The sequence below is a fragment of the Dipodomys merriami genome, unplaced genomic scaffold (genome assembly GCF_024711535.1).
Source record: "Dipodomys merriami isolate MVZ:Mamm:240054 unplaced genomic scaffold, mDipMer1.0.p SCAF_13, whole genome shotgun sequence".
Taxonomy (NCBI): Eukaryota; Metazoa; Chordata; class Mammalia; order Rodentia; family Heteromyidae; genus Dipodomys; species Dipodomys merriami.
Genome location: NW_027202604.1, coordinates 21,899,014 through 21,916,592, shown reverse-complemented (window position 1 = coordinate 21,916,592; position 17,579 = coordinate 21,899,014). Strand labels below are relative to the sequence as shown.

At 40.1% G+C, this 17,579-nt stretch overlaps 2 protein-coding genes across 4 annotated transcripts in view; one reads left to right on the top strand and one right to left on the bottom strand.

Annotated features, from left to right (window-relative positions):
- Positions 1 to 541: 541 nt before the first annotated feature.
- On the bottom strand, positions 542 to 10,931 carry CUNH3orf49 (chromosome unknown C3orf49 homolog). The gene is made up of 5 exons (XM_070019277.1): positions 10,807 to 10,931; positions 8,448 to 8,770; positions 4,942 to 5,066; positions 1,167 to 1,280; positions 542 to 739 (listed from the first exon to the last, which is right to left on the bottom strand). The coding sequence occupies exons 1-5, from the start codon at positions 10,929 to 10,931 to the stop codon at positions 542 to 544; spliced, it is 885 nt and encodes a 294-aa protein (XP_069875378.1).
- Positions 10,932 to 15,694: 4,763 nt separating this feature from the next.
- The window catches only part of LOC138824540 (cadherin-related family member 3-like), a 59,198-nt gene continuing 57,313 nt past the window's right edge, over positions 15,695 to 17,579 (top strand). For all 3 annotated transcript variants that reach the window (XM_070018401.1, XM_070018402.1, XM_070018400.1), the window contains exon 1: positions 15,695 to 15,919. In XM_070018401.1, the coding sequence (XP_069874502.1) occupies positions 15,877 to 15,919 (43 nt within the window). In that variant the 5' untranslated portion in view covers positions 15,695 to 15,876. The remainder of the gene's footprint in view (positions 15,920 to 17,579) is intronic.

Genomic DNA, 17,579 nt, shown 5'->3' with positions numbered 1-17,579 from the left:
AGCTCAAGGCTAGTGCTGTACCACTTGAGCCACAGTGCCACTTCCAGCTTTTTTCCTTTTGGTATGTGGTGCTGAGGAATCGAACCCAGGGTCTCATGCATGCAAGGCAAGTACTCTACCACTGAGCCACCTTCCCAGCCCAACATTTTTGTAATTTTGATAAGAACTTTTCTCTCAAGATAAAAATTTAAAATTAGTTCAGTAGTAGTCATATTAAAAGTGTTATGACATTTTTAAGTACTTTCTCTAACTTCATCTAACAAGTCATTGGAAAAATTTCTTTAGAGAATTGTTATACTCTTTAAATGATTTTTATTTTCCATTTATAATAAGGATTATAAAGTATAATTTGCTTCTATAGTCTGAAAGTTAAAAAAAAAAGCTCCCCCCCACAAAAGCTCTCTTTTTAAATAAAGAATTATTGGGTAAAATGTTGTTTTAAAATGTACTCCTTCATTGATTAATTTACTTCAGAGATTTATTCAGGACTGCACCAAGAGAAGAATCCCTACAGGGAATTTTTATCAAGAGAGGAACAAAATCAGAAGCAGCAGCAGGTACATGGGAAACAGACACTTTTCAGTTTGTACTTCCTCATGGTTCTCTTGGATATCCTCTGAAACTGCTTAGAAGACTGAAGAATTTCATCCCCTAGAAACTCACACTGTTGGAGCTCTGCATATCTTTGTGCCAGAAGCTTCATGGATTTATCAGTCACTGCTTCTATGAGATCATCCACCTATTGACAGATGCAAAGAAATGAAGCCATGAGTTGCAAAACCAAAGTGATAGTTGCTTTTCCTGAGAGATGAGTTCAGGAATTGATGGATATTTTACAAGTCCCAAAGCATTATTCTACTTAAAGTCATAGCAAACAGAGCTTGAAAATATGCATTTACCACCTAGTGGTAAAGACGATCTCATTTCTTCTCAAAGGAAAAGCCCATGTGTATACCTTCATTTTAATGCAATCCACTTAATATTTATTAGGTACACAGCATAGTCCTACATGCTCTTAGCCATTCCTTAGCCTCTCAGGATGCCCCCCACTAACATTACTTTTTAATGCTGGCTGTTAATTATGTTCCTTATTCATGCTCTCTGGCTGGGCTGTGTGTTCAGTTAGGACTGAAGCTTGATGCTTAGGAAAAGTTTTCATCCACTACCTGCATTTGAAGCTTTCGTACTGTCAAATCTGATTTGGGGAGGATGTGTTCCATGCCACGTTTCTTTCTTTTTAATGCTGGAAAGTGTGGTCTCTTTTTTGATGAATATGGTGCCTATTGTAAAAATGCAAAAGTATACCATATTAGGAAATACCAATGTTATTTTTGTGATGACACATAAATAAGAATTGTTACCCTTTGGACATTCTTTTCCAAAGTGATCACTTGCCACATAGCATCACTGGCTTGGAGTCTTATTCACGCGCCTCATGTATCTCCTTTGTGCCCCAAGCTCTCTTTGAAGAGATTCATAGGGTGCAGAGAAATGAGATTGGCTCTGAAGGAATATATAGAGTCAGGATTAAAAAATAGGTCATTCGTAAGGAGAAGAAGAAATTACTGTGTAGATACTGAGCACAGGGAGAATGTGGAGCTGTTGTGGACCAGTGCCCCAGAAAGCTCATTATCACTAGATCCAGTTGTTAATTTGCTCTTGTTTCTGCAGGTTTCCTTATTTTCATGGATATTATGTTTCTGAACATAAACACAAGCAATGGATTCTCTTTTTGCCCTATGCCTGACACTTTTCCAATTGTCCCTGGCTTACTGGCTGCAATTACCAATCCTAACGGTTGCTTCTGGAGACCATTCTAAGTCTTCGCTCTGAGCTAGTATGCCATTTTAGACTTAGTGAGTTTATCCTTCCTTCTCCTGGTGCTTAATAATTAGCACTGGGGTAATTCTGAAATCTACACAGAGCAAGATGGTAGACCATGTTTGGATTTTATCCTTTGCCTGAGGAGAATGCTTAGAAATAAACTACCACCTGTGCTGCCAGCTTGCTCTGTCTGAGTGACATTTTCAGAGCCTTCCTTCATCTATCTAAAGTAAGACTCCAATTTGTTCCTGTCTTTTTTATTTGTGCTTAATTTTTAGTTGTGTTTGTTTCTTGGTCTCATTGTATAGTTCTTACACTTGGAGTCCTCTTAAGGCTGGACATGGTAACTCATACTTTGAGATTGGAGCATGATGGCCTGAGGCCAACTTGGGCCAAAAGTTAGTGATACTCCATCTTAATAAACTGAGTATAATTTCCAAGGAGACCTGTTGTCTAAGGCTAACTCAGGCAAAAACAAAATACTACCTGAAAAATAAGAAGCAAAAAAAAAAAGAAAGAAAGACTTTAGACATGATTTGGATGGTAGAACACTTGCATACTAAGTGCAAGGCATTAAGTTCAAACCTCAGTACCATAAAGAAAATAAAGGGGAGGGGGGAGGGAAGAGAAAGAAGGAATATAAAAGCCTTACAATCCTGCCCTACCTTCTAAGTGCTGAGATTACAGGTATATACTACCATGATCTTCTATTACTCTACTTTTCTCTCAATACTAGGACTTCATCCTCCACTTGGTAGTCACTAAGTTATTTCTGAGTTTGATATGACTTACAAAATCCAGTGTTAAGGCAAGTTTTGTAGACAGGACTACTTGTGGAACTTTGGTCTGGAGAAAACATGTGTCCTACACAGGTGTATCTCTTTGCAGTCTGTACTGTTTACCCTCAAAAATCTCAAATTTTTCCTATTTCTCCAGGATGAAGTTAGCTCCTAGAGTTTTATTTGAAATACCCTAATTTTACAGTGTGAGCAGCTAATTTGAATACAATGTTGAGAACACTGTGGGATAAACAAAACTCTTCTATAGATAGTGGACAACATAGTGAACACCTTCTGATTCTGTCTTTCAATGCTCAGTTTTAAGTACACCCAAATTGATCCATTTTTATCTTCTATGGTAAGTGCTATTCACATACTGAAAATTCCTTCCCTGTCATGTAATCATGAAAATACTCATGTACCCCAGAAGTGTTAAGATTTTTGCCTTTCCTACTTAAAACCCAACAAGAATTAATTGTTGGCTATAATGACAGGGATCAAATTCCATTTTCCCCATCTGGATGGCTACTGGCTTTTCCAAAGATTAACCTTACCCTACTGTTTTGTAGTACCATCGCTTAATGTATTTCTCCTTTGCCATAAGTTCCAAAACAAAATGTCCATTAGATCACTCTTGGGTCTCCCAAACCTAGAAATCATTCAGATCATGATAGGGGTGTGATAAGAATCTCATACATGAAGGAAAATGTGAACCTGATTCTAGTGTTATCTGCCAGTGATGCTGTGAGCACTATTTGATAGATCCCTCTACAAAGGTAGAGATCTTACCTATCTGTGCTGCTTAATACAAAAGCCACTAGCCACGTGTGATTGTTACTGAACACTTGAAATGTAGTTAGTGTGAGGAAGTAGACTTTATTTTTGTGTGTGCCAATACTAGAGCTTTAAATGTAGGGCCTGAGCACTGTCCCTGAGTGTTTGCAGGGCTAGTGCTCTACCACTTGAGTTACCATTCCACTTCAAGCGTTTGGAGATGACAGTCTTACAGACTCTCCTGCCTTGGCTGGCTTTGAACTCAGATCCTCAAATCTTAGCTACTCCTGAGTTGATACTCCTCTTGAGTGGCTAGGATTACAGGAGTGAGCCACCCAGGCCCAGGTCTGGAAGTGGATTTTCAAAATTTCAATTAATTTCATCGCATGTTACTATTGGCCACCCATACTGAACAGAACAATTGAACAGTATAATTAATACAACGCATAGTAATTAATAACCAGAGTTGCAGGATCTAGTTTATCAACGGAATCCTTGCTATGTGCTTGACCTTGGGTTCCATCCCAACACCACCACCACCCCCCATAAAGAATAGGAGAAGGAAGGAGAGAGAAAGGAAAAAGAAGGAATAAAATCTTCCTGGCGAGAAACTTGGCTCTTCTAATCATCTGGGAAAATTAAGTGTTGTTAGTACAATAAGACAATTTTTCTACCTTCCTTCCAGCACTGTTGTAAGATTTATCTGTGTTCATATTTGTAAGAAGAGAGCCTAGCGCATAGCATCAACTTTAAGAGCTTGTCACATATATAAGAGAGTAGTAATAATAACTTAGAGTTCGACTTAAAAACAACAACACACAGCAGCAGCATGTTGTCTGGCAGCTGGCCATGGCACTGCACAACTGTAGTCTCAGCTATTCAGGAGGCAAAGGCAAGATTATACCCAGGAATTTGAAATCACCCATGGTAACAGTAAAACTCCCCCCTCAAAAAAGAAATCTAGTTTTCCTACTATGACATAATTTTAAATGAAATTAGTCTTAGAAAATTAGGTTCATCCTTCTGATAAGTAAATCCAGGGCATACTGGATCAATCAACCTGTTACTCCTTATGCTGATATGCAGCTATTTAAATTCCATTTTAATTTGCATTAAATTTAAAAACATTCACTTCCCCAGTTTCCCTGGCCACACTTCAGTCTCACAAACCACGTGTGACAAATGGCCACTTTATTGGATGGTGAACAGTGTCCTCACGGCCAGTTTTATTAAGACTGGTCCTGCGAATGCCTCTTCTTACCGCATAGACAGACAGGTCAGGTTGCTAATACGTGAACTTGATATTTGAATAATTGAGCAAGTCACTTTAAAGTTGCAAACTCCATTGTTGCCCAGCTTGTAGTAAAAGCTAAGTGCTCTGAGCTCAGAATAAGAAGGATCTGACCAGGAAAGCTCCTGTTCTGTGTCCTAAATTCTAGGGGAAAGGCACCACAGCACATTCAAAATTTTAACATGAAGGACTTAAGGTAGTAGAGAACTTGGTTTTTACCCAAATCCCTAAACACTGACACACTGACACACTGACATGTGTAGGCCTTTTTACCTTTTGCAATCCTGGAGGAAGAGATGTCACGGATAACCGCTTGGTGGTTCTTCGAGCCCGGAGGAGGGTACTTCCTCCACGTATCTCCTCTGCCTCTGCTTCCACCACATCCAGCTCAATAGTTGCTTAGGAAAAGGGGAGAAGAGAAGAAAAAGAAGGAAGAGACAGCATGTGAGCATCACGTTTCAGACACTTGCTATTTGGAAGGAGTTTGGGAAGATGGTAGCTCTATGCCTTTTGTCCTTGGGATTCAAAATTAAAAAAAAAAAAAATAGAATCAGCTTTTCTTCATCTGATGCTTATTCTTGCCCACATTTGCCTTTTATGGTGGCCGGGCTCTCAGCTGAAATCAATCCAGTTTTGACAAAGCAGTTATCTCTTTCAGAGGCTTACTTTTGCTTTGTTTTCAACCATGTGGAATTAGGAAAAGGACCCCTGAATGTACAAAGCTGTCCTTTTGAGCATTCATTATTGGTTGAAGCAAAGTTAAATTTGTTCTCCAGAAATGTGGTCAAGGCTCAGTTATTCACTTACTACTTGAATGTTTTTCCTATATCTATGAGCCAGATAACCTTCAGACTCTCTGATGTTTTTCTTTAGATCAATTCGAGTTTATTTGTGCCAATACTGGGGCTTGAACTAAGGTTTTGTGCTCCCACTTAGCTTTTTGTCACACTAAAATATCTGCATTGAGGCATAGTATCTTTTTGTTTTTGTGCCATTCCTGGGGCTTGAACTCAGGGCCTGGGAGCTGTCCCTGAACTTCTTTTGCTAGATTAGCACTCTACTTCTTGAGCCACAGCTCCACTTCTGGCTTCTGGGTGGTTCATTGGAAATGAGTCTCATGGGCTTTCCTGCCTGGGCTGGCTTCAGATCTATCCTCAGACCCCAGCCTCCTGAGTAGCTAAGATTATAGGCCTGGATCATGGGCTCCAGCCACAATTATCTTTAAAAATGCAAATCAAAGTGAGATCCAGACTGCTCATGCCTGTAATTCTATCTAGTTGGAAAAGGGAGATTGAGGATTATGGTTCAAGACCTGGACAAAAAAACTTTGTAAAACTCTATCTCAACCAGTGACAGGTCATGGTGACACGTACCTGTCATTTGTCGGCAATATAAGGAAACATAAGTAGGAAGATGACAGCCTCGGCATAAAGCAAGACCCTACCTTGGAAATAAAGAAGGCAAAAGGCTAGAGGAATGTCTTAAGTGGGAGGGTACTTGTTTAACAAGTGCTGAGGCCCTGGGTTCAAACCCAGTACTACCAGAAAGGAAGGAAGAAGAGGAAGGAAGGAAGAAGAGGAAGAAAGAACGAAAGAAAGAAAGAACGAACGAAAGAAAGAAAGAAAGAAAGAAAGAAAGAAGCAAGCCTGGCTCTCTCTACTCCAGTGCCTTCCCTATCCCCATTCCCATTTCTTGATGCTGCCTTGGTGCTTTCTTGACACTGAGACCTGAACATATGCTCCTTTCTTCCCTGCTTTATCCTCATCTAAATCTTAGTCATCCTTCAGGTCTCAGAGAGGCCTTTCCTGAACCCTCCTTGAAATAAGAGCACCCATGATGTGTTTGCATAGCACCCCAGGGGTCTATAATTGCATCAGGTATTATTATTGGTATCATGTTTGAAAGTCCTCTGTGCTATAAACCCATGAAGACAGGGACCTTGTCTGTTTTCTTTGTTGCTTGACCTCTAATTCTGTGACAGGCATATAACAGACATTTAACAACACATTTACTAGATAGGTTAAAAATATGTTAGAGTCCAATAAAAAAGGGAAATTATCTTTGGGTCACAACCAAGACAGGGTAATTATGTTTGAGTTATACCCTGAAGGGTTGCATATTTTCTGGAGAAGTCTTTATGAGAAATTTGCTATTCCAACTAACATAGAAAAAAACAACCCAACAATAGAAAAAAAAAAAGCAGAAAAAAAACAACAACTACAAAAGCATAGACATGTAGTCCTTTGCTTTCTGCTGGACTCTCACACTCTAGCCTCAGTGTGGTACAAAAGGATATTCTTTCTGTTATTTTCAACAGAAAAATACAGCTCAATACATACCAGGCATTTGCTTAATGATTATATGCCTGTATTTTTCTCCCTCAGCAGAGAGTGTTTGAAATGGCTATTCGTCAGCTAGAAACCACTGGCTTTTGGTTTCTTTGGTTTTGCTTTCTCACCCCACCCCCGGGCCCTGGCCTTACTAGGTATGAGCCTGACTGACCATGGTGTGAAATGTGAGGCTGCAGGACAATGTGTGTTTTCTGAAGCCATGCTGAAAAGGACATTGAAAAATACCACAGGAGATACTTTGGGTGGAGAAACTATTCCCTATCATGTGGTAATCCTAGATTTATGACACCATGACATGAAGCATTCGTGTAATCCCATAGAACTGTATAATATAAAGAACAAATCCTAATGGAAGATATGAACTTTAATTGATAATAATGCATCAGCATTGGCCTAATAGTTAAAGCAAATGTCCCACACTGAGGCAGGATGTTAGGTAGGGAAGCGGGGAAGAGTGGAGGAGACAAAGGGAGTATATATGAACTCTATTTTCTGCTCAGTTTTCTGTAAAATTAAAACTACTCTAAAAATAAAATGTGCTTAATTTCTTCAAAAGCTACAGAAGAGAGTATAAATGGTGTTTATATCGCTAGTCAGAGATTCCCAAATAACAGTATTATTACTACATTGCAAGAAAAAGACTTAAAGTTAACAGTTCAAATGTTAATCTTTCACTGAGTCCATTAAGAGGGATATATAGGAAAATCACACATTCGTTATGACTCACCAATCCTGAGTTTCACTCATTTAATTCTCCCTCCTCCCTCCACTTTGAGAAGTAGCCATTGGAAAGTATGTGACACCACTTTCTCCAGAAACGAAGCAAAGAGAATAAAATACGCATCTATGGATACGTTCATATGCATTCACCTCTATGCAAATGCATGCATATAAATGCATACATTTAGACAGCTAGATGACTTGTTATATAGATAACTAGCTGGATGTACTGGAAGCTTAAAAGCAATCTAATTTGATGCATCAATATGAGTCAACTTGGGATCTTGCTACAATACAAATTATGACTCAGGACAGGGAGGTGAAGCATGAGACTGTATTTTACACAGTCTCCACAGAATTGTCACATTGTGGGTATCGTGTTAGTCAGCCTTAGTCATTCCTTGTAATGCAATACCTGAGAAAACTAACTTACAAACAAGAAAGGTTTATTTTGCTCAGCCTTTAGAGGTCTTAGGAGTTTATAGGACAGGGCAGGGAATGTCCCCAAAATTCCCTTCTAGAGCCCACTCCCAATAACTTAAGGATCTCCCTTTAGGCTCCACCTTCCAAATATCCAACTACCTCCCAATCCCATGAGCCTTAAGGGCCATTCTGCCTCCATACTACAGCAGGTGGTAAAAGACTCCTTCCTTGTTTTTTTCTATTTTTCTCAGCCTTGACACCAAATGATAAATTGCCTCTGGTTACCATTCTGTGAGAGCTTTCTCATCTTTGGTCTGGTGAATAATGTGGAAGATGGATGCTTCTTGGCAGTCCTGGGGAGAAGGCTGTGCATGTTTGGAAGGAGGGCCTCCTTGGGGCTGGGTGAGCTTTCCCTGCTGGACCTCCCTGCTTTGCCTCTACACTTGCATGGTAGCATTCTCCCCAAAGCAGTCTTCACTGTCTTCATGAAGGTTTTTCTCAGATGTTGTTGGTTTTCCTGAAATTCTGTATCACTTTCACCGGATGACTCCTCTTTGGGGACCAACACATTTTGTTTGACTAAGTTGGTAGACACAGCTCTGTGCCATCTAAGGGAAATAAAAATAATTTGTATCAAGTTCACCAGAAAGTTACACTTTTATGACATCAGTACCTACAATTCAAATGTGAACAGATAATATAGTTTCAAAAATGGAACTAAAAACTGAAGAATCCATGGGAGGTGGGGTCATAAAGCAGTTACCAAGTCGATGTTATATTACATTAAACTGTAATGAGTGCAGTGTGTCTACTATTTCATTTACTTCACATAGTCTCCAAAGAACTAGGATATTAACTCATTTTACAAACATAAAGCTCCTGCTGGGCACTTGTGGTTCATGTCTGTAATCCTAGCTACTTAGGAGGCTCAGATCTAAAGATTGCAGTTCAAAGCCAGGAAAGTCTGTAAGACTCTTATCTCCAATTAACTACCAAAAAAAAAAAAAGCTGAAAATGGAGCTGTGGCTCAAGTTGTAGAGCACCAGCCTTGAGCAAAAAAGCTCAGGGACAGCACCTATACATGTAACCCCTAGGGTAAAAATACCAACTCTAAGCTAAGCATGGTGGTTCATGCCTGTAATCTCAGTACTGAGACAGGTTGATCATAAGTTCAAGGCCAGCCTGAATTACATAGAGCGATCTTGTGTCAAAAACACAATAACAACACAACACAAAACAAAAACAGTTCTAAGTAATCTGTGAATCCACAAAATGTGTTTCCCTCTCTGATCTGCTCCAGGCAATTTGCTCTGGAGCCAAGGGATAGAGTAGTTGCAATTTCTGTTGTAGAAAGATTCCTTCCCTTGTGAAGTCTTTAAATAATTTTGTTGGTAATTAATTTGTCTGCTTCTCTATTTAGTTTTTTTTTAAATAGTGGTGATAGAGTTTTAATGCATGGCCTCTGACTTGCTTATCTGACTTGCTCACTCAGCTAGTGCTCACTTGAACCATACCTCTAACCCTGATTTTGGTTGACTATTTTGGGGATGGAGACTTTTCTGCTTGGGTTGCTTTAGAACCGTGATCCTCTGGATCTTAGCTTCTTGAGTAGCTGGGATTACAGATATGAGCCACTGGCACTTGGCAAAACCCTTACTTCTGATGGAAAGTTAAAAAAATTGCAATATTTCATTTTGTCCATACAAGTTCAGAACTTTGAGACTTCAGGCTTCAGAAAAACATTTCCCTTCTACATAGCTCACAGACCTGCTAAGAGAGAAGCCCCCCCAAAATTGGAAACAAATCACCACACTGACTTTCAAAACTAAAATATACTATGTTGGAGGTCTTAATGACTATCTTTATGGTTTAGCCGTTGGCAGGAAATAATCAGGTCAAAGACTGTAGTGCTATTTTTATTAAAAAGTGTTTGCTAGTGAAATAGAATTAGTACACACTTCAGCAGCCAAACTTGCTAGCACAGATGTGGAAAGCACGGATTCTGTATTTATTTTGAAGAAAACACTATTGATATTTCCAAATAATAGTATTTACATGGGATACAAGAAAGCTCAAATGCTGATGCTGACAATATCAACTAAGTACTTGCTTTAGTCTCCTGACACATTAAAAGTTAAATTCTGGAGGAAATCCAAGCTTTTTCTGGTAAAATAAAGGGTTTATTTTTTTTATTACAAATTTCTTACAGTGGAACTGGGATTTGAATTCAGGGCCAGGGTATTGTCCCTTAGCTTTTTCACTCAACGCTAGCACTCTACCACTTGAGCATCGCTCCACTTCCAGCTTTTTGGTGGTTAAAGATAAGAGTGTCATGAACTGTCCTGCCTGGGCTGGCTTTGAACTTAGATCCTCAGATCTCAGCCTCCCAAGTAGCTAAGATTGCAGGTGTGAGACAACAGTGCCTAGCCAAAATGAAGACTTTTCTATTTATTAAACATGACTTCCATTGGGCTTCCTGACCCAGAACAGTGCTCTTCTCCCCCTTGTCCATGTAGAGTCTTCATCTCTAAGGATAGAACTTAAAAAGAAATGCCACTTTCTCTAATTATCACAGTAAACTGTGGTTAACGAAACAATGAAATACTCTCGCTCAAAAAGAAAGAAATTAAGTTTCATTACCAACCTTGTAATCCCTTTCCTTTTGAATGAGCTATTTTTCTTTCTGGGTTGCTGGAATCTTCCATACTGGCCAACTTTTCCAGAGGACACCTTATGGAATCCTGGTAGACAGAGAGGAAGGCGATCCATTGTGGACAGTCTCACCTATGGTGATTGGATTTCTTTAACTCATGAGAGAGGCTAAAGTCTTCAAAACAACATCCTCCAGTGGGGAGGAGGGGAGACCATCACGTGTCCTGGATCACTTGATGGATGTAGGAAAATTTCAGAATCGCCTCCTTCTTCACTTCCAGGTGCTAGGCATATCTTTTATGGACTTGGCCCTGTGATGGCTTCAGAAAGGTCTCTAATGATGTTTTTCACAGAACTGTGGGAAATTCCTTGGCACTGTGTGGAATGCTTCATGTCGAGTACAAGACAAACAAAGACATAGTGGTTGGATTGTCTAGCCACTGCCACTTGGACTGGCAATAAAATAAATTCACACACTAACCAACAATCACATTTAGAAATCACATTGGAAATCTCTCTGTTCTGTGGGGCACTTTTAGAGGCCCAATTATTATTTGGACATCTTATTATGCATGCCAAGCGCTATTTATTTTCATTTCGAAAGACTGAGGTGGTCTCTTAAACCTGTGGCTACAGAAGTTGAGGACCTAGCCCAACCAACCTATTTCTGCATTTATTTCATGTACAATACCACCAGGTGGCAGCAGACACTAGGCTTTATTGCTATCACCCTTTCCTGGGCCTTTGAATTGTTCATATCTAACTGGAGGCTTAAAGAAAGAAAATTCCCCTAGAAAGATATTGGGAGATATACAGATGACTCCGCTGTCTGGACTTGTGTTCATTAATATATTATTTCATGAATATGGATTATGCGTCTCAAGCTTCCATGTGTGTGGGAATTACCTAGTGACTTTACTAAGATGCAGAATGCCATATATTATATTTAGGATAGGATCCAAGATTTTACCTATCTAACAACCCTCCATCCCCCGGTAATATTGATTTCCACAGAATACATTTAGAACAGTGAGAGTTTTGTGTGGCCCAATAATGGCGTGAAGTGCTTTAATAGAATCAAGGGATTTAGACATGGTAGCACATGTCTCTAATCCCAGCTATTCAGGAAGTGGGGATCAGGAGGATCACAATTCAAGGATAGTAAGGGTACAAGGTTAGTGGGGCAGCATCTCAATCAATGAGGTGGCTATAATGGTGAGCCTCTGTAATTTTAGCTAATGGGAGGCATGAATAGAGTGATGGCAGTCTAAAAATGGCCTAAGGTCCCCTCCCCCCAAAAGTGAGATGTTACCTTAAAATAACTAAAGAATGAAGGGACTGGAGGCTTGACTCAAGTGGGAAAGCATCTGCTAGCAAGTATAAGGCCCTTAGGTCAAAACTCAGTACTGTGACATAGGGGAAAGGAAAGGAAAGGAAAGGAAAGGAAGAAAGAAAGAAAGAAAGAAAGAAAGAAAGAAAGAAAGAAAGAAAGAAAGAAAGAAAGAAAGAAAGAAAGAAAGAAAGAAAGAAAGAGAGAGAGAGAGAGAGAGAGAGAGAGAAGAAGGAAGGAAGGAAGGAAGGAAGGAAGGAAGGAAGGAAGGAAAGAAAGAAAGAAAGAAAGAAAGAAAGAAAGAAAGAAAGAAAGAAAGAAAAGAGTCCAAGAAAGGAGGTCAGTGGCAGAGCATGCACTGAGCATGCATGAGACCCAGTATTCAATCTCCACCTCCAGCATCAAAACAAAGCAAAAGTATGTGACGCTGAGGGGATGAGAAGGGGAAAGGCACCTCTGGGTTTTTGTTCCAGCACAGCTGTGAGAACCCAGTCAGTTTACTTCACCTTGCCAGTGCTTGTTTCTCATCTCTACAATGGGATTGCTCCTAGTGCCAGAGTTCCATACAGGTCCAAGTGAAATAGAAATTCTGCCTTTGCAAGGAAAGACAGTACTCCAGATACACATGGTCAAATGGAATTTTTCTTCCTACCTGGTCCAATTTTCCTCATCCATTGGAATCTTAGGCACTTAACTGACTGAATGAATGAGTGTGCAATTCTTCAACTACAGACTGGTGTTTATTTGTTTGTTTATTTTCACCCAGTGATGAGTATTGCTGTCTTTATTCTGTTTTGTTCAGTCAAATATCTGGATGACTGTGATTAATTTTGTGCTAATTAATTTTACGTTTTTATTGTGTGCCTCTGTGCACCTATGCATATGTAAGAGGATGAAACATTGGCTCTGTGACTTTTCTAACAACTCATATAGGTTGCAAGAGTCTTGATGCATGTATGAAGCTAAAAAGAGTGTGCAGAGTGTGCAGATGCCAGCATGGAGCTAGATCTGTATTGAATTCTAGCGTTACCCTTTTAAGCCATGGGTCCCAGGCAAGTGATTAAATTATTTGACTTTTCTTTTTTTCATATGTAACATAAGACTAGTAACCACCACCTCCCATTGTATTTAGTCCTTCAGTTATTCAACAAATATTTGACTGCTTAATGGTTGCTAGGCATTGGCCTGGATGCCAAGGAGTGCTGTAGTGAATAACACACCAAACATCTCTGAGCCCAGAACCTAAAGGGCTAGGGGAAATGCTGGCAACAAACAAGAAAATGCTGAAACAAACTTCAGACAGTGGTAAATGTGGTAAAGAAAGTAAAAGGAAGTGGAATAAAAAACAAGTGAGAGGAACTTTGGATAGGAGTGACAAAAAAAGGCATTGGACTTGAGAAGTGAGCAAGAGAAAATCAGCTATGCGAAGGTCTGGGGAGGAGGAGGAGGAGAGGAAGAGGAGGAGAAGAGAAAGAGGAGAAGAGAAAGATGAGGAGGAGGAGAGGAGGAGGAGAAGAGGAGGAGGAGGAGAGGAGGAAGAGGAGAGGAGAAAGAGAAGAAGAAGAGGAGGAGGGGGAGAGGAGGAGAGGGAGGAGGAGGAGGGGGAGAAGGAGGAGGAGACAATGTCTCAGGAAGCAAGGGTAGAGGCAAGACATGATCTCTATGACTATCTGGAGAGAGGCAAGGTCAGACCTATTTGAGTCTTAGACTTTTTGGTCTTGATCTTCAGGGCAATGGAAGTTATTGAAAGTTTTAAGGAGCTAGCCCATATGTATTTATTCTGAGCAATGGGATTGGTCAGTGAAGAAAATGACTAGAATCTCTGGCCAGCAATTCTAGTTGTGATAGAAAACCCACATATTCAACATGTTTCAAAAGAGATACATTGTTTCCTGCACTGAGAGAGGTTTCTAGAGGGAAGCTCTAAGAAGACAGGCTAGGTAGAGAGGACCAGGAATGGATAGTTTGCAAAGAAGACCTCTTAACAAGGTAGTATTTGACATGAGACAGTTCACACTGGAAAGGTGACAAAGTATATTAAGTCTGGATGAGGTGGCTTATGGATAGACAACTATGTATACAGAGGTTCACTAATTGATTTGGACCAGGCATGGCAGAAGGCAGGAAGAACAATGTAGTGTGAACCTAGGGATAGCATACGGATTATGTTTTACGAAGATAGCTTGGAGAACACATTATAGAGGAAAAAGTGGTTGTTGCAGGTCACCTGGTAGGTGGTTAGTAGAGGCTGGAGATGTTGGCAGTGTGGAATATTGACAAGTGTCCATCAGTGAACCTTTAGGAAACACAATACTGAGATCATTTGATATGGGAAAGAAAAGAGAGGGCAGATACTTGGCAGGAAGTCCAGGGTTACAGTGGTCCACTTGTGAAGTTATAATGGTTTAATTAAGGAGTAATCAGCAGGACTTGAGAAAGAGAACCCATTCAAGGTTTCCAACAGTCTACTTTCCTTTTCCACCATCCTTTACAGGACTTGGCTTGGCGCCATCCCCATGCAGTCTTTCTCTGAACTTTGTAATTGTCTTTCTGAAAAGCCAAAGAACCACCCGGAGCCGGACAAAGTCTGATCCCAACACAATCTTCCTTGTTCTCAACATGATCTTTCTGTTGAACACATATGAGATTGCATAATCCTATTTCAGTAGTCATAACGACAGTGGACTCCTATAGAGACAGTGATTGATTGAAACCTCTGAATCAGAGATTGCAAACATGAATCGCCACAGGAGTTATGGAGGGAAATGTGAGAAACAGTGGGATGTACTAGGGAGAGGTGGGAAGTGAGGCACACTGTAGAATTCTGAGCCTATCACATGCTATTGAACATTAAGATTGTACCTATAAATCTGTAAGCCATGGTTAGCTTGTGGGTACCAATTCATGGTGCCCTGTTTTTTTGTTTTTTTGTTTTTTTTTTTTTGCCGGTCATGGGCCTAAACTCTGGGCCTGCGTGCTGTTGCTCAGCTCCTCAGCTCAAGGTTAGTGCTCTACCTCTTGAGTCACAGTGCCACTTCTGGTTTTTTCTGCTTATGTGGTGCTGAGGAATGGAGCCCAGGGCTTCATGCATGCAAGGCAAACATTGTGCCCCCCTGACTGTTTTTGTGTTAACTTTCCATGCAAAGAGTAATTTCTCACCAGTGGTCCTGAAGCTTGCTCCTCTACCTTCTAACAGACTTGCCAGCATTCAATTGGCTCTCGGCCAATGCTTAGATTGTTTCTGCATCTTGTCTCTAATCTGCTGTGCTTACCAACTTGTAAGCCCTCTGCAAACTTGGTAAACTGAGATTGTGGGTCTGTGAAGAACACAGAGTGAGGAATTCAGTGACCTGGAGTCACTAGTCAACAGAAATCCTTTGAAGATGAATGCGTGTAAAATAAATCTAATGAATTCTGGCTACCCTAGCTGAACCAGGAACTTGGGAAATTTTTGTAGTTGGGGAATCTACACTGGGGGTTTCTTCTTAATCTGGCCTAAAGCAAAATCAACTTACTAGTACTTAGCCTCTTAGAGAGAGAAGGTGTCAATTTACAGATTTCTCCAGAAGAACTGTGCCATGTGTACATGATGCCTAGAGACAGGATTTACAGTCTCCCTACCCCTTCCCCAGACTGAGGACTCCTCACCAAGACAGCGATCTGCCCTAGAGGTAGCAAAGGCTGGAGCTTGAACACAGTGCCTCTGAAGACCAGCAGACTTTCAAGTAAACCATGTCCTGTTTTCATTTACTTCTCATGTTGGTTGCTGCTTCAGGTTAGTATTTCTTGATTCATAGAGCTTTGAAATAAATTCTTTGATAATCTATTTTTTTTACTTCCTTTATCCCTTCTGATTGTGGGTCATTGATGTCCTTATAGGCCCTGTGGCTGTAGCTCATGTCAGTCAAAATGTTTTCTCAAATGCAGTTGATACAGACAGGGTCAGGGCAAGTTCTTTGGAAGACAATCAGCCATTTCTACCAGTATTTGAAATCTCAGAGCCAGCCTTCCACCTCTAGGAGACTATCCTGCAGAAATTCATAGTGTTCTAAAGATTTATGAGAACGTCTCTGTAATAGCAAGGACTATATGTGATGTACATGGTGGGCATTTGAAGATGAAGTATACTGTAGATGTCAGAGCCAGGAGAAGAAAGAGGCAGGGCTGCATGCTATGTACTGTGGAGAAGACACAAGATGCCCTGAAGCTATGAACAAGAAGATCTTTTTAAGAAAATGAAAATGTGGTATGTATTTCTATGTGCAATGGCATTTTATGCATCCATCAGGAAAAATATTATGTCATTTGCAGGTAAATGGATGGATCTAGAAAAATGATGTTAAGTCAGGCTTAGAGAGACAAAGGACACATGTTTTCTCTCATATGGTAGATCCAAATTACAAATATATAGGTAAATTTATATAGGCTCATAGACATGCATACACAAACAAACATATGAACTAAAGTCTGGTCCTATGCAGGGAAGATTCCAAAGGTATAACTCCTTTGAACCAACTTATAGTTTAACAGAATAAATACCAGGAAGCTGGAACATGTGTTATTGGTAGGGGTGGTGGTGGTGATGATGTTTAAGATCAAGGAGAGGAAGAATTGAAGAATGGAGAAAGCAATAGTAGGCGAATGTAGTCATAATATTCAAGGTATATATGTCAAAATAGAACTAGGATAACTGAGGGAATGGGTGGGGTTGGGAGAGATGGGGGGAAATTATGAAAGGGGTATGTTGAGTTGAAATCACTCTAGACAACTATTTTAGGATAATTCAAAAAATATTGTATCTCCCCCTCAAATTTTATCTAAACTGGGTGTGGGTGGATCACACCTGCAGTCTACTCAGGAGGCTAAGATATGAAGATTTGGGTTTGAAAGCAGCTCAGTAAGAAAAGGCCGAAGACTATCCCAATCAGCCAAAAAGCTGAATTGGAGGTGTAGCTAAAGTGGTAGAGAAGTTGCCATGACAAAAATGCCAGGTGAGATTGTGAGGTGCTAAAATCAAAGACCCAGTATAGGCATCTCACAAAAAATGTATCTGTATTCACATACAGGCAGGCCTAGAAAGTTCTGGAAAGATATATACCAAAAACTTAGCAATAAATACTTTAGGAATTTGGTGGTAAGTGGTAACTAGATAAGATAAGAAGAAATATATAGATCTAATTATATTTACTTTATATACTTTATTATTTGATTAAAAGTAATAAAACTGCAGCTTTACCAAAAAAACCCAAAGCCCCAAATTTTAAAATGTAACTTTTTTTTTTTGTCGGTCATGGGGCCTGAACTCTGGGCCTGGGCACTGTCCCTCAGCTCTTGAACTCAAAGCTAGCACTCTACCACTTGAGTCACAGAGCAACTTCCAGCTTTTTTTTGCTTATGTGGTGCTGATGAATCGAACCCAGGGCCTCATGTAAGCA